Source organism: Acomys minous (assembly GCF_964271855.1).
Source record: "Acomys minous genome assembly, chromosome: 8".
NCBI classification, from domain to species: Eukaryota; Metazoa; Chordata; class Mammalia; order Rodentia; family Muridae; genus Acomys; species Acomys minous.
In genome coordinates, this window is record NC_140489.1 from 16,415,858 (window position 1) to 16,438,655 (window position 22,798).

Genomic DNA, 22,798 nt, shown 5'->3' on the forward strand with positions numbered 1-22,798 from the left:
TGGGGCGCTTCTATGACACATGCCTGGCAGTGCAGAACCTGTCTGGCAAATGTTAGTTCCTGCCTTTCTTATTAGTTTTGATAAGAACAACAAAGTTCAAGCCAGTATCAGTGTGGAAAAAAAACAGTAGAGAGCCTAGTCTTGCCTGTCACTAATGCACTGTGTGCCCTTTGCCAAGTCCTACAGTCTCTCTGAGGCTTTCTCAATACACCGCCCTCTCCAGGCCTCCTGCTTGAGTCTCTTTGGTTTTGATTCACGATGCTTCGTTTGTTGGCATCCTTTCCTACCAAGATTCACTTTGATTTCCTCTTAGAATCTAGCGCCTCTAACAGCAACTCCAGGCCAGAGGCAAACTGAGCAAGATGAAATCAGCCAGCCTACTTTAAATCTGTGGCCCCCTTCCTGCCATGCACAACAACGATATCTTTCTAAATAGTGTATCAGCATGTTGTACTAACAACACCACAAGAAGACCCACAGAGTAAACTAACCTGAGCCCATGGGGGCTCACAGAGACTGAACCACCAACCAAAGAGCTTGCATGGGCTGGATCTAGACCCCAGCCCACATAAGTAGCCGATATGCAGGATGGTCATCATGTGGGTCCCTAACAACAGGAATAGGGGCTATCTATGACTTTGTTGCCTTATTTTGGACCTCTTTCCTGTAGTTGAGAAGCCTTGTTTGGCCTCAATGGGAGAAGATGCCCTTAGTCCTGCAGTGACATGAGTTGCCAGGGGATATTGGTGCCCCTTAGGGACCTCCCTTCCTCTGAGAAGGAGAGAGAGGAATGGGGGGGAAGGGAGCAGGGGCTGTGATAAGACAATAAAATGATTAAATAAATAATATTAAATAAAAAGAAAAACCATTTTTAAAAACCCAAATGAAACAAGGTACCTTTAATAAGATACGTTTCTGGGATCTTTTTCCCACTCTACAGGGAGAGCTTGGGGTAAGGTAGAGCTCTTCTTGTTTCCGTTATAACTTAAAAAACACGCATTTGAATACATACAGATCTCCACTGATACCATCACCAATAAATGAGTCTGCATGGTGCTACAGTCGGAGGACTTGTGTCCACTCCCCTAAAAGTTCATCACCCTGAAATTCAACCACTTTTGTGACACTATCAGAAGGTGAGTCTTGGGGAAGACAAAGCCATGTAGACAGAGTCCTCACAAATAGGACTTTTGCCCTTAAACAAAAGCCCAACATAGTTAAAGGCATCATCTATGAACAGAAAGCAGGGCTTTGTCAGACACTGAATCTACAAGCACCTTGACTGTGGACCTCCCAGACTCCAGACTCCAGAATTAGACAATATAAATGTATATGACTGTATAAGTGACCTTGCTTTTAGTATTTTGATACAGCATAGTTAAAGGAGACACGTGGCAAAGCCAAGGGTTGGTGGTATTGACAGGCAGTCTGCAGGGCTGATAAAGGGCAGCCCCCATCACCTGAAGTGCTGGCCTCTTTATGGTATCCAGCAGGAGGCCTGCTCTGGTGGCCACTGCAGGGTTGACATCCTCCACAGCTGTCAGAAAGCAGCAGAAGGCGTGTGCCAGCGAGTACTTCAGCAGGTGGTTCTTGGTCACTGAGTGAATATCCAAAAACCTACAAATGACAGCTACTTTTTCCACTGCAATATAAGATACAGAGGACAAAAGGCATACGTGTATATATTAATAAATATTTTATACATAATCATTTAAAAACTATTCCATTTATTTATTTACTTGTAGGCAGAGCATGCATATGACAAAGGACATGTGAGGAGATCAGAAAACTACTGTGGGAGTTGGATCTCTCCTTTTCCCATAATAGTTCCAAAAGACTAACCTCCGGTCTCCAGACTTGGAGACAAGCACTTTTATCATGCACTGAGCCATCTCACTAGTCCCGTATTGACATCTACTTAAGCCTCATGAGAACTGAGCCCCATAAAAAAGAAGTTAACCTGAGGCTCTTACCTGGAAATTTTACATATCAACCATGATGGCCAAAAATAAAATTCAAAACCGACCATCTGGTTTACCTCGTGACCCAGAGGATTTTTAACTAACACAGAAGTACCTGCTTCAAACCTCATCTTCCAGTCTTTGCTGTTGAAGTTGCCGTTTATGATTGTCCAGAATATGTCAGCACCATGAGGAAGTGACAGAGCGTGAAGAAGGAGAGGAACCGCCAGTGAAGACAGCTGAGAGAACTCAGACTTGACGACTCTCCACAGGCTGGGAAAGCAAGGAGCAGCAAAGGCGTTACACTCATCGCCCGTCACCTTTCCTAACTTACAGTAGGTGTAGACAGTAGGTGCTGGTAGGATGCTCTGGGGGAGTGTGCATCCGACCACAAGACTATAATCATCCAAGAAACATTTATGTTTGGATCTGTTAAGGTTTTCTGAAGAAATTACTTTTATGTAACAATGTTGAAGAACATACTTTAACATAAAATTTTATGTTAAAAAATTCAGCTACCTCACTAGTGTTTCCCATTTCTTGTCTCTCCCCCATCACGCATGCGCGCATGCACACACACACACACACACACACACACACACATACACACACACACACACACACACACCTTTTTATCAATTCCACTATCTCTTGATCCTTGACATTTCTGCTTTCCGGAAATGGCCTATCTATATTATATTCCTTTCAAACACTATTCCCACAATGCTAACTTAAATGTACCTGCTGCAGAGCCCTGTCCCTGTCACTGATCCAGAATAGTTCTTGGTCACACATGTGATCTGTATAGAATAGTCACTTACCGTATGACACTGAATTACTAGTGACTTGTGTGTGCACAGGACAAAAATATCTCAGTTTACCCAAGATCTTACACTAGTTTATCATTTGGAGGTGGTTTTCAAGGTGATCTCTTCCTTCAGCCTCAAAAGTAAAACAATGTCTGGTACGTGTGTGTGTGTGTGTGTGTGTGTGTGTGTGTGTGTGTGTGTGTACCTGTGTGTGCTTGTGTGTGTGCACACACGTGTATATGAAGGTGCACTTGCCCATGAGTATACATACATGTGGAGGCCAGAGGTTGTTTGCTCTATTGCTTTCCAGTTTCCTTCTTGTGACCAAGTTTCTGCACATACCTGGAGTTCATGGCTTTAGTTAAGACTGAGTAGCCAGCAAGGCCACAAGATTGGCTTGTCTCTGCCTCCCAGAAAGTTGCAGTTACAAATGGCCTGCCTGGCTTTTAAGTAGATAATTGGGGATCCAAACTAAGGTCCCCACACTTATAAAGTGAGACTTTTATCATCTGAGCCATCTCCTGGCCCCCAAAGTACACCATATTAAACAGTAAATATCTGATCATTCTTTATATTTATTATCTATCCCTTCCCAGACTAGAGCGAACAATCTTCAAAGTATTCTGGTTTAAAATTTTTTTCAAGTCATTATATTTGTTGAATGAATAAATAAATAAACAAATAAACAAAATAAGTAAGGGCAGGTGCCTCTTGATTTTGTTACAAACAAGCCTTTTCTAAGACTCAGACTGCTCTCTTACCTATAAAATGATCCTTTTCTAGCTTGCCTCCAAGAAGACAATAATAGATATTTGAAGGTGCTCAGGAAAAAAAGGCACCATAAACCCAGGGCACTATTTTATTAGTAGTCTCAAACCCTCTATCTCTAAAAAGCAAGGGAGACAACACTCAGAGGGGTTCGGCCTCCAGTGTTCTTAGTTGCAGTATCATTGCTATCTTACTGCACAACTAATGGCTTCCGGCAGCGGGTGTGGGTGAAGAAGGATTCAGTTTTCATTACAAGGCTGGCCACTGGGAGTTTGACCATGTTCAAGTGAGTTTATGGGCAACACAAATTGGACTGACTCACTCTCTCTCTCTCTCTCTCTCTCTCTCTCTCTCTCTCTCTCTCTCTCTCTGTTCATGGTGGGGTGGGGGGTCAGGGGAGGATGGACCGAAGAGGACTGAGTGTGATCAGAAATTCCCAAATAATCATTAAAAATATCATGTGAAAAAATATTTTCTTCCTTAAAGCCTAAATGTGAGGACAGAATCAAGTTAATAATTGTGGGCAGGAGTGGGGAGATTGCTATCCTATGTAATTACACTCAGAAGCATTATTTGCCACTGACATTTTTCTAGGGCCTTTCTTCTTCTTCTTCTTCTTCTTCTTCTTCTTCTTCTTCTTCTTCTTCTTCTTCTTCTTCTTCCTATTCTTATTCTTCCTCCTCCTCCTCCTTGTCGTCCTCATCATCATCATCTCTTCCTTCTTTTTTGCATGTTTTAATTTAATCACTTTACAGCCTGATCTTAGTCCCCTCCCTCCTCTCTTCCCAGTCCCTCCTCTTTAATGCACCTAACAATTGAAAGTATACAGAACAGCCAGGGCTACATAGGGAAACCCTGTCTCGAAAAAACAACCCAAAACAAAAAAACCAAATGGAAAGTTCAGAGCAATCTTTATTTTACCTGCCTTGCTTGACAGAACCTAAGAAAACACTACTCTCTTCATATTTAGACAAAAGAAAAGAAAAAATAAGGTTTTATCTCAGCACTCAGGAGGCAGAGGCAAGTGAATCTCTGTGATTTCAAGGCCAGCCTGGACCCTTAGAACAGTGAGTTCTAAGCAAGCCGGGGCTACAGAGTGAGACCCTGCCGAAGAACAAAAACAGAAAGGAAGGAAGTTTCTTTATCGAATTAATATTCTGAGGAAGAAAATCCAATGAAATAGAATAAATTTTACTCTCACTTAAATTCTTACAATTGAAGTGCACAATGTGAACAAAAACGTTATCAGTACATACCTTGCAATCAACATGTGGTCCTGAATGTAGGCTAAAAATTGAGGATGGTCTTTCCTCGCAGTGTACAAACACTCTCCGTGCAGACAGAGGATCTTTAGGCAATTGAGCATATTAAAAAGAATGTCTGGCTCTTCAAACTTAGCCATTTCCTATGCGAAAGAACACACAGTTACTGCCTTTTCTGAAACAGCAAATAGTTCCAAAACCAACCCAAATGTTCAAATATATCAGAAAAATCTACCTGGAAAATGGTGTATATTAGCCTCAATGTTACTGGAAGCTGTTGGTAGCAAAACTTTCTCTCCGTGTCATTCTTTATTGCTGTGGGAAAATAATTACACAAAGGTTAGCCTAGCTCCTTTCCTCCCAACATTCATTAACTCATGAAAATCATGAAACCAGAGAAGATAAAAAGGTGGAAAGTGAACACATGTTTGTAGAAGGTTTTCATTAGCTTTTTATATTACTATATGCCCACCGGCATGGAGTGCACGCCTGTGATCCCAGCACTTGGGAGGCAGAGGCAGGTGGATTCTGTGAGTTCAAGGCCAGCCTGGTCTACATAGTGAGTCCCAGGACAGCCAGACCTACATAGGGAGACCCTATAGAAAAAAATAATAAAACTAAACTGGCCAATCAGTCAATCCTCAATAAACACCTGTGCCCTTCTATGAGAAAATATAGAAAGCCTTCTAAATGTAAGATTCCCAGGCTCCATTTTTCACTTCAGGGTCCCCATGTTATCCTGGTGCCTTTGGCTGCCTGAACCACCCCAGGCCTGGCCTTTGCTCCTGTGGGTGAAGGGACGTGGCATGCCTTCACTAAAAGGCGATAAGCAGGTACGGAGGAGAGAGGTGCAGATGAGTTAGCACCTACAGCAAGGCTATGACATAGACTGACAAATGAGGCATTTTGAAACAGGTGAGTGTTTTCCAAGTGAAAACACACCGCTTATGGACGTCTCTTGTTGTGAGGTTCTCCAAATTCTGCCTCCACCATGGGGCAACACTACAGTGACCATATAGCCTTGCTCTATAGAGAAGAGCTCTCTAGCGAATCGGATATCAAAACTAGTGCAGTATTATAGTGTGGGGGAGAGGAGGGATTTCCAAGACTCCCAGCCCTAGCTGAGGAGCTTTTGACACTTGTCGGCTTCAGGAGAGGGAGTCTGTTTTTTTTTTTTTTTTAGAGCGTGGCCCTTGGTAGGTCTACTCTCTCCAGTGGATGGCCTCACACACATGAATATATGGCCAGCATACACTGGAGTCTATGGGTTATCAAAAATAAAAATAACAAGATGGAGCGATGGGGAGGTTGGGGATGCGTCTGGGAGGAGTTAGGGGAGAGGCAGGATGAATATGGCCAAAATACATTGTAAGAGATTTTCAAAGAATTAAATGAATATGACATGTTTAAAACCTGCTGCAAGGTGGGCAAAATAATGTACGATGTGTCGTTGTACACTGTGGCAATTCCTAGGACCAGAGGCAATGGCAGCCGAATCCTCTTGGTTGACATGTCACTTTCTCGGTGCTCACCCACTCAAAGGCATTTGATAGCACTAGTGTGTCATCAGTGCCTGGCTTTGTGTGTGTGTGTGTGTGTGTGTGTGTGTGTGTGTGTGTGTGTGTGGTCAATGTGAAAGTGAGCATATCATTTTGGTAATAGTCATAGCTAGAATCTATAAGAAATACGTCTACCTTCAAAATGCAGAAAGAGGAAACATGTAAAAGATGTGGAGAACCCTGCGGGCACTGATGCAGCACCAGGTTCCCTGCACAGGAGCACGGGATCGCTGTTAAAGGCCACAGCACAGAATGAACACCAGTTTTCGAGTGTGTAGGCAAATATCAAAGGAGAGATATGGTATTCTGTCTTTTTGTGTCAGAATCTCACAATACACACCAAAACAGCCCAGAGCCCGTGAATCTCCTGCCTCAGCTTCCCATGTGCAGGCAATGCAGGCACACTCAGGAGTGAGTTTATAACTGTGTCTTACAAGACACCAAAAGACAAAAGGAGGAAATCAGGCTGAGGCTGTGACAGGACCTTGAAGTGGGGCTTAGGACAGGGGTGAACAGGGCAAATGTTTTAAATAGAATTTGTACCAACTCCATAAAGAAGACTAAGTGACCTCACCCACACCCACATCTGTAACCACATCTGCAGACTCAGCAAAGCCAGGCTCACTGGAGAGCCAGGCTGCATCTGCTCTGAACACACACAGTTTTTTTTTCCCCTTTGAGGTCATTATTCTATAAACAATACAGGGCTTTAGAGTAACCCAACACTGCAGCACTTGCCTAGCATGTACAAGGCCCTTGGTTCAATCCCCAGTATTGTGAAATTAAATATTATAAGTAATCTAAGGATAGCTCAAAATTACAGGAGAGGATATACATAAATTATGTACAAAGTAATTGTACTTTGCCATTTTATATCAGAGACTGGGGCATCTATAGAGAAGAAGGAGATATGTCTTGCAACCAATGTACTAGTCATCTGAGGCAGGAGAATTAATGTGAATTCAAGACCAAATGTGGGATATGTGGTGCGTTCAGGTTCAACCTGGACTATCTCAAACACAACAAAAAGAAGCACAAATTACCTGGGTTGTGTGCTGTCAAATAAAACTGTTTGTTTCCACAGAAAGAGTTTAAGTCATCAGATCCTGGGTGAGGCCCTTGCTTCCCTTGGGTAGAGAGCTTGACAGAAACACAACTCCAGCCCTGCATATCAGCAGCTGCAGCCCTAAAGCATGGCCATTACCTCCAAGAGACCAGGAGGCCCCGTTCCAGCTCCCTGCCCCTACTCACTATGCAGTGTCTGATCTCCCAATGCTCCGACCTCATCCACCATCTACATAGAATCAGAGGTAGAGGCTAGCATCCTCCTCACTTTCTCGCTATGCTTATAAAGCATACACTATACATGACCTATATGAGCCATTGCACCTCAGGCAAGTCACTTGGCTTTTCTGAGGTTTGACTTCTCATGGGCAAAGGGAGGAGGGTGAACTGGACCAGCAAGTTTCAGCTCGGTTCTCTAAAGGATACTACATTAAAGAAAATCTTACTTGTAGCTCCAACCTATGAAACAGGGAAAGGCAGAGCACTCTGCAGGAAGCAGGGTGGGAGCATTGTTATTTGCCTTCATTTTCCCCACCAATTTCCACCGTGATGGAGGAAATTACAAAGGAAGCAACACAGGGCCTTTACTACTAAGGAATCAATGAGACACATCAGCTCCTTCCAGCTCTGATTTTCAATAAACAGTATGAGCCAGCTAGTCGGGGTCTATTAACCATTTTTAGCATCCATCCACATAGACTCAGTTAGTTATACGAAGGTTTTTGTAGTGATAATATAGTTATCATGAACCACAGAAAGGCATTCCCCATCAGGGTTTGCTGTTCACCAAAAGGATAAGGCCCATGCTTCCTGGTTTTGGCTTCTTTCTCAAAAATCAAGTTTCTGTGGATGTGTGGGTTTATTTCTGGATCTTGGATTCAATTTCATTGATCAACTTGTTGGTTTCAATGCCAACACCATGTGGTTTTAATTACTATTGCTCTTTGGTACAGCTTGAGTGGACCTCTCAGGAGCAAGACAGTCTAAAGACAATAGGAGTAGAAATTCTTAAAGGCTCCCCAATATGTCCCGGGCCCTGTACAAGTCCCCAGAGCATCACAGGTCAGATGTAGGAGTGTGATTTTCCCCTAGGCACGGGGACGCATCTTACTTCTCTGAAATGCCTGGTGAGTGGGAGGAATCAGGAAATGACTCCTGAGTCGTCCTGCCATCTTGGTGTCCTCTGTTCACACACCAATAGCCTTTAAATAATTTATAAAGAAGCCATCCTTTCAACTAAAACTGATGACCAGCCCCGGGGCACAGCTAGGCAAGGTGCCTCTGTCTAGGGTCTTGGGCAATCTCCCAGGATGCAGATGTTGTGTGAACCCAAGTTCTGTTGCCTAGATCCAAAAGCACTTGGCTTTGATCACATGCCCAAAGTGTCTGTTGAGGCTGTCAGCACCCTGCACCTGAGCCATTCTCAGTGTCTTCTGCACAGAGAACACAGCACACTATGTAAAGTTCACCTTGGGTTTCTATACTACGAGGATCTAATAATGAGATAATAGGGGTTGGAGAGATGGCTCAGCGGTTAAGAGCACTGACTGCTCTTCCAGAGGTCCTGAGTTCAATTCCCAGCAACCACATGGTGGCTCACAACCATTTATAATGTGATCTGATGCATGCTGTATACATAATAAATAAATCTTTTTTAAAAATTAAGATAATAATTAACAACAAGATGCTGCTGCCAGGGAGAGACTCTACGACTGGCATCCCCTGGGGGCAGAGTAGAGCTGTTCACTTCCTTACGGGGTGGGAAGTGCTTTATCTGTACAGCCTACACTATTAGGAGCCAGCATTAGACTTGTCCCAAGTTGCTACTTGGGTAAGAAGTTGTATAAACCGGAATATGTACACCCTCTACTTCCTATCGGCCAAGTTTACCTACCAGCATGTTCTGAGGGCGCTGTTCGGTTGCCTGGATTCTCTCCATGCTTGGCTGCTGGGTTCTCCTCCTCTTCTCCCTCAGGGCCAATAATGAACTCTGGTCTGGAAGAAAGGAGGCTATCTTCAAGGCTGTCTGTGGGCTCCTGCAACAAATAAAAGCATCTAGGTGAGGGGTGGTAACGAACAGTTTGTTCACGTCAATGAAGGTGGCTCAGCCAGTTCTACCTAACCTTGTGCTTGCCAAGAGGGCAGAGACCCTATCTCAGAAGGTTCCTGCACCCATATGTACATCCATCCTATGGAGAGATGCACATCAGTGGCCAATGAAACATTTGCTTTCATTTCAAATAGATGCAGGGAAATAAAACACAGAAAGCATTGTCTGGTCTTCTCAGGCAGCTTTCTTTAGTCCCAGAAGTCAGTATCCCACTCGCAATGCATTTATGAAGTGATGACTTCAGACATGATGCCGATTCTGGTTAACTGGACAAATCAATGCTTTAAGCGCAAGAAGTTGCCGTAACGTGTGAGTTCAGAGGAGCAAAGAGGTACAATTCAAGTGTCTATTAACAGACAGATGGCTCAACAAAATGTCTGTCCACACAATGGCTTGTTAATCAGATACTGGCGCGTGCTTCAGAGGATGCGTGAGAACACGATGCTAGGTGAGATGTGCCAGTCACGAGGGACAAGTCCTGTAGGCACTCACTCACATGTCTACAGTAGTCAGGGTTATAGAATTGGATGCTAGAAGCTGAGGAGGTAGAACTGGGCAATTACTGTTAAAAATCCTGGAGATTCTCTGGTAGGATTTTTGGGGTAACTTATGTGTACTATCGTATCATCTGCAAATAGAGATACCTTGACTTCTTCCTTTCTAATTCATATCCCCTTGATCTCCCTTAGTTGTCTTATTGCTCTATCTAGGACTTCAAGTACTATATGGAAGAAATACAGAGAGAGTGGGCAGCCTTGCCTTGTCCCTGATTTTAGAGGAATTGCTTTAAGTTTCTCTCTGTTTAATTTGATGTCGGCTACTTGCTTGCTGTATATAGCCTTTATTGTTTTTTAGGTATGTGCTCTGTATCCCTGATCTCTCCAAGACTTTTAACATGAAGGGATATTGGATTTTGTCAGAGGCTTTTTCAGCATCTAATGAGATGATCATGTGGGTTTTTTTCTTTCAGTTTATTTATATGGTGGATTACTTTGATGGCTTTTAATATGTTGAGCCATCTCTGCATCCCTGGGATGAAGCCTAGTCGATCATGGTAGATGAGATATTTGATGAGTTCTTGGATTCAGTTTTTGAGTATTTTATTGAGTATTTTTGCATGAATGTTCATAATGGAAATTGGTCTGAAGTACTCTTTCTTTGTTGGGACTTTGTGTGGTTTAGGTATCAGGGTGACTATGACCTCATAGAATGAGCCTGGCAATGTTCCTTCTCTTTCTATTTTGTAGAATAGTTTGAGGAGTATTGGTAGTCACTCTTCTTGAAATATCTAGTAGAATTTTGCACTGGCCATCTGCCCCTGTGCTTTTTTTTTTTTTTTTTTTTTTTTTTTTTTTTTTTGGAGTCTTTTAATGGTTGCTTCTATTTCTTTAGAAGTTATAGGACTATTTAAATTGCTTGCCTATCTCAATTTAACTTTGGTAAGTGGGCTCTACCACGAAAATCATCCTTTTCATATAGATTTTCCAATTTTTTGGAGTATAGGATTTTGAAGTAAGATCTAACGATTCTTTGGCTTTCCTCAGTATCTGTTGTAATGTTCCCCTTTTCATTTTTGATTTTGATAATTTGGATATTGTCTCACTGTCTTTTAGTTTGTTTGGCTAAGGGTTTGTCTCTCTTGTTGATTTTCTCAAAAGGATATCAGAAGATGGAAAGATCTCTCATGCTCATCATGTAGGATTAACATAGTAAAAATGACCATCTTACCAAAAGCAATCTATAGGTTTAATGCAATTCCCATCAAAATTCCAACACAGGGGCTGGAGAGATGGTTCAAAGGTTAAGAGCATTGTCTGCTCTTCCAAAGGTCCTGAGTTCAATTCCCAACAACTACACAGTGGCTCATAAGCATCTATAATGAGATCTGGTACTCTCTTCTGGTGTGCAGGCAGAATACTGTATACATAATAAATAAATAAATAAATATTAAAAAACAAAATTCCAACACAATTCTTTGCAGACCTTGAAAGAACAATACTCAACTTCATATGGAAAAACAAAAAAAACCAGAATAGCTAAAACAATCCTGTATAATAAAAGAACTTCTGGGAGTATCTCCATCCCTGATCTCAGGCTGTACCAAAGAGCAATAGTAATTAAAACCACATGGTGTTGGCATTGAAACCAACAGGTTGATCAATGAAATCGAATCCAAGATCCAGAAATAAACCCACACATCCACAGAAACTTGATTTTTGAGAAAGAAGCCAAAGCCATACAATGGGGAGGGGAAAGCATCTTCAGCAAATGGTGCCGGTCTAACTGGAGCTCTGTATGTAGAAGAATGCAAATAGATTCATATTTATCCTCCTGCACAAAACTCAAGTCCAAGTAGATCAAAGACCACAACATAAAACCCGATACATCAAATCTAATGGAAGAGATAGCGGGGAGTAGACTTTTGGCACAGGAGACAACTTCCTGAACAGAACACCAACAGCTCAGACACTAAGATCAACAATTAATAAATGGGACCTCATGAAACTGAAAAGTTTCTGCAAGACAAAGGACAGTCAGTAGGACTAAACAGCAGCCTATAGAACGGGAAAAGATATCACCAACCCCACATCTGACAGAGGCATAATATCCAAAATATATAAAGAACAAAAAATTAGACACCAACAAACCAAAGTAATCTCGTTTTAAAATGGGGTACAGAGCTAAAAAGATAATTCTCAACAGAGGAATGTGGAATGGCCAAGAAGCACTTAAAGAAATGGTCAACATTCTTAGTCATCAAGGAAGTGCAAATCAAAACAACCCTAAGATTCCATCTTACACCTATCAGGATGGCTATGATCAAAAACTCAACCAACAGCACATGCTGGCAAGACTGTGGAGAATTGGGAACACTCCTCCATTGCTGGTAGGAGTGCAAATTTGTACAATCGCTGTGGAAATCTGGCAGTTTTTCAGAAAACTGGGAATAGCTCTACCTTAAGACCCAGCTATATAACTCCTGGGCATATACCCAAAGGTTGCTCCACCACACGCATAGCAGCTTTATCCATAATAGCAAGAATCGGGAAACAACCTAGATGTCCTTCAACTGAAGAATGGATAAAGAAACTGTGGTACGTTTACACAATGGAATACTACTCAGCTATTAAAAACAAAGATGCCATGCAATTTGCAGGCAAATAGATGGAACTAGAAAAGATCATCCCGAATGAGGTAACCCAAATAAAAATGACCTGTGTGGTATATACTCATTTATAAATGGGTGTTAGCCATAGAGAACAGGATGATCATGCTACAATTCACAGACCCAAAGAAGCTAAGTTACAAACAGGGCCCAAGGGAGGAAGCTTGAATCTCACTCAAAAGGGGAAATAAAATAGGCATTGGAGGTGGATGGAGGGGAGCAGGGGTGAGGAGTAGGGGTAGGGAGAGCAGACCAAGTGAGAGAACATTGTAGGTGGGGGGGGGCATCTCTAGGATTTGCCAGAGACCTAGGATAGAAGAGGCCCCAGGAAGTGTATAGGGGTCACCCTAGCTGAGCCTCCTAGTGCAGGGTATGTGTATTATTTAAATATCTAATCCCTAGCTATTTTTTGTTTTTCTTTTCCCAGTTTTTTTTAGATGTATATTTTAATTATTATAATTTAGTCACATTACATCCCGATTGCCATCCCCTCCCTCTTATCTTCCCATTCCTACCCTCCCTTCCTCTTCTGCCTGGCCCCCTCCCCTAGACCTCTGATAAGGGAGCCCTCCTACCCCAACTGTCTGGCGACAGCCTGTCTCATCAGGGCAGCCTGCATCCCCATCCTCTGTGTGCTCTCTAGGCCGTCTTACCAAGGGTCAGTGACCAAATTGTGGGCACCGGAGTGCGTGTCGGAGGTTCAGCAACAGTCCCCCCTCAACCTCCCCCGTGGAGAATCAGCATTCCATCCGTTACATCTGAACGGGGGGGGGGGGGGTCTTGGTTCTCTGCTTGCATTGTCCTTGGCTGGAGCATCAGTTTGTGCAGGCCCCACTGTGTCCAGATCCACAGGCCTTGTGCCCAGTTTTATCTTTAAATATCCTCTTTAGAAATTATCCTTCTGGCTAATACTTTAACAATGTTTTTTTTTTGTTTGTTTGTTTTGGTTTTTTGAGACAGGGTTTCTCTGTGTAGCCTTGGCTGTCCTTAACTCACTATGTAGACCAGGCTGGGCTCGAACTCACAGCGATCTGCCTGCCTCTGCCTCTCGAGTGCTGGATTTAAAGGCGTGCGCCACCCCTGTCTGGCTACAAACAATGTTTTAAAGAAAATTATTTGTCAGCCAATTCGAAACAAATAGATAAAGATTGGTGGGATAAAGGACACTGGAAAGGAAGTAGTGCTAACACTGCAGCTGACAGTGGGGAGCTAGGAGTCAGACAGATCATGGAAGGCAGAGATAGAAAGAGAGGCCACAATGGATAATAAAGATGAAAAACTTCTGGCTTCTTCCTACTCCTGACCAGAGACAAAGGTCTAAAGGTCTGGTGGGCTTCTTTACCTGCAGCAGGGCTCCCTACTGTGGACAAGTTAGGCAAGTTCAAGGCCTGATGGTGACACATTTAAGGCAAAGTTTTGGGCCCATCAGCTTTCCTGTCTTTGTTCAAACTGACTATCTATCTATCTATCTATCTATCTATCTATCTATCTATCTATCTATCTATCTATCTATTTCTGTGTGTGTGTGCATGTGTGTTGTGTTTTCTCACTTCTAACATAAGCCTGTCTCTTTCTTTACCTGCTGGTTCTATCTTCTGTGTCTGAGATTTCCCCTGCTGTTACTCTCTGCACTGGAGAATTTTTCTGCCCTTTAATTCTTTAACTGGCAAAGAAAATGAACGCAGTCAAGGTCTCTAGAAAATACCTTTGCCAGCTTCACAGCTTTCCCAAGGCTGGCCCTGATCCTAGGCCACCTAGAAACAGGCTAGCCAGTCACGTTGTACACTGAGTTTTATGTAGACAGTTGCCTGCTGTTGGCCATTTGTCTTACAAGAACCTGTAATCCGCAAATCTGATACTGCGACAGGACTAGCACAACCTGCCTTGCAAACTAGTCTTCTGCCAGCCCATCCTCCATGTTTCCATTTCACTGTGTCCTCTCCCCTTTATCCAGGAAGAGGATAAGAGACCTAGGGTGCCCAGGGCAGGCAGCAGAGAGCATGTTTCAGAACAGACATCTCAAGAGCATCTCTTCCAGTTGAATGTCAAAGAAAGGCAGAATCCTTAGCTTCACCTCCAAATGTATCTTAAGGATTCGACCATTGAGAGAAGCCTTAGAGACAGGAAGGATTGTTCGGGGTGGCTCGGTTCCTCTGCATTTGTGCTCGATTTCCCTCTTTGCCTTAGATGATCTAAACCTGCTAAGAAGACAGTGAAGGACAGCTTTGTGCCGAGGAGCACACAGTACTTCCTCAGGTGACTTTGTTCTCATACTGTAAAGGCTCTGCCTTCCTTCCCTGGTCACCACCATCCCCAAGGGCACAGAGGACCCTCTGATTGCAGGATCAATACTGACGCTCAGTGTTCCATCCTGTTGGGCGCTGTCTCCTGCCTTGGTTTCTTTGTTTTCATGACCCTCAGTTTTTCTGTCACATCTCTAGTTTCTTTTGAAGATTCACCTCTGGTCATCTCTTCCTCCATTTTTCCCCCTTTTGTTTTTGTTTTTTGGTTGTTTGTTGTTGTTGTTGTTGTTTGTTTGTTTGTTTGTTTGTTTTTCGAGACAGGGTTTCTCTGTGTAGCCTTGGCTGTCCTGGACTCACTTTGTAGACCAGGCTGGCCTCGAACTCACAGTGATCCGCCTGCCTCCCAAGTGCTGGGATTAAAGGCGTGCGCCACCACACCCGGCTATTTTTCCCCCTTTTAATAATTCTGTTTTTCTCCAGAATTTGAGTACATTGCTTCAAAGCATTTATTTCTTTCCAACCTTTCTCTTTAAGGATCATAGAAGTGTGTTCCCTGTAAGCCCTGTTGAGATTGTCCCCATTGTGACACTGAGGTGGGACCAGGTGGGCCCTTTGAGAGATGATGAAAGCCCATCTATCATTTGGGCAGAAATTCCCTATGTCTGAATTATTTTCTACCAGCTTCTTGTCGTTGGCTTCACTGCACATATAAACTCAGGGCTCATCTTCGCTCGTGGTCCCATCACATCCCCTGACACTAGTTGCAAGCTCCCTCCTCTATGTCCCCATGGCCACTTTGCTCTTATCTTGATATAACCCTTGTTATACTGACCTGTGGTTTTCCACTTACTTAAGTATGCTCCCAATTAGACTCCGCATTTGGTTTTGTTTGTTTGTTTGTTTTCAGTGCTGGGGCTAGAACTCGGGGCTTTGTGCACACCAGCAGACACTCTACCACTGAGCTATACCTCCAGACAGGCCCAAGAGTTCTTGGCTTCAATTTCTATTTCCTCACCATCTGTTCCTATGGCTGGCTTTATTTTGGTTTTGGTTTGGTTGTTTTTCAATTAAATTTTATTATATGCCGACAAGTTGACAAGAATGAACCTGGAAAAACATTACACTATGGTAATGAATAAGGCACAGCAAGCAAATGTAAGCTTTTTTCACTCGCATGAGGGATCGAAACCACCTGAGCTCAGAGCAGCAGACAGCAGGGAATAGTTAGGACAATGGAGGATGGAGAGACAATTTTAAGGTAAGTATCCAATGGCTGTGTTAAAAGACATAATATTATATTAAGACAGGACTAAGGAGCTCAACAGTCTGCAGCTGAAGGCACACTTATTGCTTTATGTGATACTTGAGAAAGTGTTGGGGTTTTTTTTGTTTTGTTTTGTTTTGTTTTGTTTTGTTTTTAGAGAAGTATCTTTTGACCCTAAACAATTAGGAGAAAAAAAAAAACCCAGAGGAAGGCAGGTGGTAGCTCAGATAATTCAGCTTTATCTACCTTTGATAGCTGGAAGGTATTTTCGGCGATATGTATGTCCTTTAAATATGCTATCAGAAAACAGCTAACGTAAGGAGTCACTGAAGTGTGGTGCATGCCAGCTGTCAATTCTTTACACGATTCTCCCGGAAAGCAAAATATTAACATAGCCAGAAAGGGGAATGAATGGGTTTTTTTCATTGTTGATGAAGAAGGTGAGCTCCTTGCCTCAGTATCCACACACAAGCTACTTACTATTTAATTGCATAATGTACTATGTTCAATATTATTTAAACTTAATTTAAAAATACCTGAGTGAGAAAAGTCCTTTAGGGATACCAGTAATGCTCTGTGCTCGTGAAAACTCTGTGAATGGAGCTGCAGACACTCAGCACAAGCCACTTAACAAGCATCCTGTATCCCGCGGCTCCATCTCCTATCCTAGATAAGAGGTACACACACACACACACACACACACACACACACACACACACACACACACTCCAATGGCACTGGTTTTGTTAACCATGAGCCATCTCGTTGCTTCAGTGGCTTACCACCAGCCGGCTTTCTTCTTTGGGAGCTAATCTCTCCAGGAGTTCACAAGCAAGCTGGTAGCAGAGGATGCTGGACTGACACAAACTACACTCCTTTGCTTTCTTGTCTTTCTGGCAGCTGTGGGAGCCCCCCCAAGGGGCCTGGAAGACATTGTTTATGATGGAAATAATGTCCTTTGACAAACTGTGCTCTAAACCCATTGTGATGCCGTCATCTTGTAACTCCATCTGAAAGACACACAAGAGGACATAGAGAAAGAGAGAGGGGAAGGAAGAAAAAGAAGACAGAGTTTGGTCCTTTATCCAACATTCCATTGGCATAGTACTTGTTGATAATTAAGATATTATAAAACAACACAGGCTTAAAAGCCACAAAGACATACTGCTCTCTAGCATCCATCTAAAACTAATATAAAGACAACATAAAGTATAGAGACCACCCTTAAAAACATATGTAACATTAAGAGAGGCTTTTATTTGTTTGTTTAGTTTAGTTTAGTATTTTTTGAGACAGGGTCTCTCTGTGTAGCCCTGGCTATCCTGGACTTGCTCTGTAGACCAGGCTGGCCTCAAACACAGAAGTCAGCTTGCTTCTGCTTCCCGAGTGCTGGGATTAAAAGTGTGCATCACCACACCCAGCTCTAAGAGAAATTTCAATAAACGTATCATTTTGTGTGATTTTACACATTTAAAAAAATGTTGTCTTACCTATTGTCCAGATCTTAGTTTCTAAGTACTATTACCCAACAAAAGGAACCAGGGTTCCTTGGAGAAGTGGCTAATTTCAGAGTTGAGACAGAGAAGAGACTGGGAAATCTCATGCTGCCAGAAAGTAAGGAACTATCGTACAGGAATGTGGAAGGCTAGGAGTGTAGCTCAGTGGTGGAGTGCATACATCCAAACGTGCAAGACCTCAGGTTTGAGTCCCAATACCACAAACAAGAAAGAAAGAGAACAATACGAACGTGTTAAAAGAACAGGCCAGGGGCTGGACAGGTGGCTCAGAGGTTAGGAGCACTGGCTGCTCTTCCCAAGTACCCCAGTTCGATTCCCAGCACCCACATGGCAGCTCACAAGTGTATGTAACTCCAGTCCCAGGGGATCTGATATCCTCACAAAGACATAAACACCAATGCACATAAAAATGAAAAAAATAAACAAAAAAGTTTTTATTTCAGCCAGGTGTGGTGGCACTCCCAGCACTAGGGAGGAAGAGGCAAGCAGATCTCTGTGAGTTCTAGGCCAGCCTGGTCTACAAAGAGAGTTCCAGAACAGCTGGGGTTACACAAAGAGATCCTGTCTCAAAAAAAAAAAAAAAAAAAAAAAAAGAACAGGCTAGGCAGTGGTGGCACATGCCTTTAATCACAGCACCCAGAAAGCAGTTGCAAGTACATCCCTATAAGTTTGAGGGCATCCTGGTCTACAGAGCAAGTTCCAAGACAGTCAAGACTACCCAGAGAGACCCTGTCTCAAAAAACAAATAAACAAAAAAGAGCATAGAGTCGTCTTAAAGTCCCCACTAGCCAAACACAGAGTAGCCTGGGCAGCAGAATAAATAATCATAGCAGCAGATTATATGAACTCACAGGCACAGAAATAATCAGTAAAACGTAACATAAGCAGCAGGGAAGGAACTACGGCTCCTCTACTGGGACACTACACACCAGCAAGGACAGGAAAAAGTGACAGACTTGGAATATTATAATTTGGAAGCCATTGCAATAGTAATTGATCAAGGCATAAACTATCCATTGGGCTAAAGCACATAGTTGAGAGTCTAAGAAGAAATAAGAATTCATTTACACGGGTTACATACTAATTACAGAAGGTAAAGTGGAGGCAGACACCGAAATCCATGCATGTTCGAGTCTCTTACAGGAAATGGCACAGGATGTGTACACAGCAGTATCTACATATAACATGCATATGTACACCTCCTGGGCTGTAGTTCATCTCTCTGTTAGGTGTTGTATGAACAGCTGTTTTGCTGCATGGCTTACGTAAGGAGAGGAAGATAAGGCTGTGCATATTCAGAAACGATGCAATGATCTTTCCCAACTGTTTTTGTCCTTGATTGTGGCTGGATCTTGGATGTTGAGCCCCCGGGAGTGGGAGGGGCGGGAGGTACAATGCAGCACTATACTAACTTACTAGTGGAGAAACTGGCAGCGATCACATTAACCAAACTCAACAGTGCATCTATGTCTCTTGGGTTTGGCGGGTGTTTTGGTTGTTTGTTTTGTTCTGTTTAATTGTGTGTATATGTGTCAGGGGCAGGACATGCAGTACACCTGGAGGCCACAAGAGGGGACTGGGTCCCCTGCAGCCTGATATGGGTGCCAGGAACTGAGCTCAGGTCCTCTGGGAAAGCAGCAAATGCTCCTAAGTGCTGAACCATCTCTCTAGGCCCCTGCCTCGATACAATAAATAAAGAAGATACAATATCATGTGTGTGTGCTCCCTGCCCAAAAAAAAATGTGTGGCTCAAATCAATTCATATGGAAAATTAAAGCAAATTATATTTGGAATACATTCTACAAAATAATTGGACTCCATTATCAAAAGAAATCAGGGACTGGGGAACTGATCTAGCCAATGCTGAAGGGCTGGGGACACCGCTCAGTGGGACAGCGCCCGCCTAGCTGTGTGAGGAGCTCTGACTGCCATCACGAGCATCACAGGGGTGAAAAGTCCCCATGTCTCCAAGCACAGTGGCACCTGCCTGCAATGTCAACACTTGAGAGGATGGGACAGGAGCCCTGCTGCAAGTTCAAGGTCAGCCTGGTGTACATAGTGAGCACTAAGCCAGCAGAAATATAGAGTTAGACCATACTTCATCGAGAGACAGAGAGAGAGAGAGAGAGAGAGAGAGAGAGAGAGAGAGAGAGAGAGAGAGAGGCTAGAAAGCAGAATAAATAACTGTGTTACAGGCTCTGGGAACTAGAGAGATGGCTTGGTGGTTAGGTTCACTGGCTGCTCTTCCAGAGGATCCAGCTTTGAATCCCAGTACATGGTGGGGCAGAGCCATCTGTAATTCCAGCTCCAGGGACTCTGATGCCCTATTTTGGCCTTCATGGGAACCAGGCACACAATTGCAGGCAAAATCCCCTACACACAGATAGATGATAGATGATAGATAGATAGATAGATACATACATACATACATACATACATACATACACACACACATACATACATACATACATACATAGATATATACACACATACATACATAGAATTTAAAATTTTTTTAATTAGGCTGAGTTTATATTTGGTTTGTTTGTTTGCTTGCTTGTTTGTAACATCACTTCTCTGTGTATCCCTGGCTGTCCTAGACTCACTTTGTAGACCAGGCTGGCCTTGAACTCATCCGTCTGCCTCTGCCTCCATGAGTGCTGGGATAAAAGGCATGCACCACCACACCGGGTCTTATCTTTTGTTTTGCTACAAATATGACATTTATATTAACTTTAAAATTAAAAAAAATCCACAAGGGAGATAATAATACTTTGTGACTTTGACAGTGTGGCTACATAAGAAAGTGTTATTTAAAAATACACTCTGAATTGTGTAGAGATATCATGTTTGCAAGTTACTGTCAAAACAACTCATTAAGAAAACAGGAGCCAGAGACATCTGAAAAGTTATAAGAGAGAGTGGTAGGGGATTCTTTGGACTATTCTTGCAATTTTCTGCAAGTCCAAAATAATTTTATTTTTTACTTTGGTTTTTGGTTTTTCAAGACAGGAGCCCTGGCTGTCCTGGACTTGCTTTATAGACTAGGCTGGCCTCAAACTTACAGAGATTCACCTGCCTCTGCCTCCCATCTGAGTTCTGGGATTAAGACTTCAAACTTTTAAGTTACAAAGAAATGTGCTCCTTATGAGAGCCTTTTCAGCTTTCAAAACTCCCTTCAGAAGCCAGTTTATAAAACATACCCAAACTATCCCCATCGCCACAAAAGTGTGCTGTGACCCTCCCAACAATAGCAGCAGCCAGTTCTTTTATCCAACTTACTCAACCAGAAAAAGATCTCTAAAATTCAGGTCACTTTTCACATGTCAGTGACACTGCAGAGAGTCACACAAGTCATTTTTTACACTCCTTAAGAGATTCCCAAAGAGCTTGCAGAAGTCTTAAGTGATGCTGCCCCGTGCCAGCGAGAGCAAAGAGGCCCACGCACTAGACAGCATCATCAGGCAAGGGTCCTCTATGCCCAACCTGGGAACTAAAGGAATCTCATGCTTCCACTACCTGTTTTAGGAGAAGGTCAAACATGAGGATGAAACAATTTAGATTCATGTCATCATCTTCACAATCAAAATCAATAGTCCTTCCTCCTGGGTGTCCAAAATTCTTGAAAGGGCTACGGAACGGACTACGCATGGGACTCCGGAAAGGACTCTGGAAAGGACTATGAAACGGACTCAACATATTGTGCTGACCTCGGCGACCAGGATCAGAGGCGACACTCACCTGCAAGAAAACACACCAGCAAAGGCAAATGACCTCATGATGGCTCCAAAGGCTCTATATGTGTCATCTGAGGTGTCTGAGGACCCTAGAGAAGGCGCTGCCTTCTGTCAAAGCGGACTCACACAGGCATCTGTACCTCCCTACGTGATATTACCATACAGTATATAAGCAAGGCAGGAAAGCGTCCATCTTTTTCTCCTAGCTGTGTCAACAATGAAGGTGTCTGCCATCACTTTCATCCCATCAAATGCTGCCACAACAAACTACAGTGGCTAACTTTCTGGAAACAGGTTGAGAGTGAGAAATTATAAAGTAAAATAGTTTAGGATAATTTTTAGAATTATAAATGCAGACTTCTAGGTCGGAAGGATTTCAGAATGGCCCCTGAGATTATAATGAGAAAAGACAAGCTGGACCGGCGGTTCGGGCTGTGTCCCCACCCACATCCCTCCTGAGGCCTTCACTGTGATTTTTTTCTATGCTCTCCACTGGGTCTCGCCTGGCTCCTCTGCTGCCTGGTGTCCAGGTGGGTTCAGTCAATGGCAGGTACCAGAAGAACACCAAGGCTGCAGGGGCAAGAGGGAGGGATGCTTCTTGCCACCTCTGCCTGCTCTGCAGTGCATCTGACGTCATCGCTCTAAGGCGACCTCAGTCAGCCACCTAGACGGCTGCGGGAGTTCCTTACCCTTCAGGCCTGCAGGGACAGTGGCTTCTGACTGAGCTGTCACTGTGGGCATTTCATTGTCCTTCTTGCGCCTTTAACAGCTCTCATCACCTACCAGGAGGACCCCCCGCTGAAACCTCCCCTTTTTTACTCTGAGTGATGATTTCTGTGGGGGAGCCCTGGCCAGCATATCATTCTAAACTCCTGTTTTATCTCCTAAGGACCAGTCTAGTAACCAGGAAGTGCCACAAGTACTACTGAGTTCCAGGTAGAGAAGATCAGCCCTTGTGAGTCGGAATACGTGTTTACAGTGCCACTTCACTGGGTCTAAGGTTAAGCAATTCTAAAGTGAGGGTAAAGGGTTCTTACAACCCTGTGATGCTGTTCACTGTGAACGCTGCCCAGAATGAAGTGTTGTACGTCCTGAGCTTGTTCTACAACCTTGGAGTTGAAATAGGAAGGAAACAAGATGGGCTGCTGGTCCCTCTCAGACAGGCAAGCAATGATCCCTCTTAATAAATAAATAGATAAATAAATAAATAAATTAAATAATAAATAAATAAATAAATAAATAAATAAAGCACTGAGTACAAACTATGATCCCATGACCTTGCTAGGGTTTCTGATCCCCAGATGTCAGTGGAATAGTCGTGGGAGCTTTCTGGGGAC

General features: G+C 43.2%; 1 protein-coding gene across 9 annotated transcripts in view; it reads right to left on the reverse strand.

Annotated features, from left to right (window-relative positions):
• The window catches only part of UNC79 (unc-79 homolog, NALCN channel complex subunit), a 243,657-nt gene that overhangs the window by 94,990 nt on the left and 125,869 nt on the right, over positions 1–22,798 (reverse strand). For all 9 annotated transcript variants that reach the window (XM_084793187.1, XM_084793186.1, XM_084793181.1 and 6 more), the window contains exons 18-24: positions 21,244–21,465; positions 16,990–17,217; positions 9,319–9,460; positions 5,036–5,115; positions 4,795–4,943; positions 2,077–2,234; positions 1,461–1,642 (exon numbers count right to left, since the gene is read on the reverse strand). In XM_084793187.1, the coding sequence (XP_084649313.1) occupies positions 1,461–1,642; positions 2,077–2,234; positions 4,795–4,943; positions 5,036–5,115; positions 9,319–9,460; positions 16,990–17,217; positions 21,244–21,465 (1,161 nt within the window). The remainder of the gene's footprint in view (positions 1–1,460; positions 1,643–2,076; positions 2,235–4,794; positions 4,944–5,035; positions 5,116–9,318; positions 9,461–16,989; positions 17,218–21,243; positions 21,466–22,798) is intronic.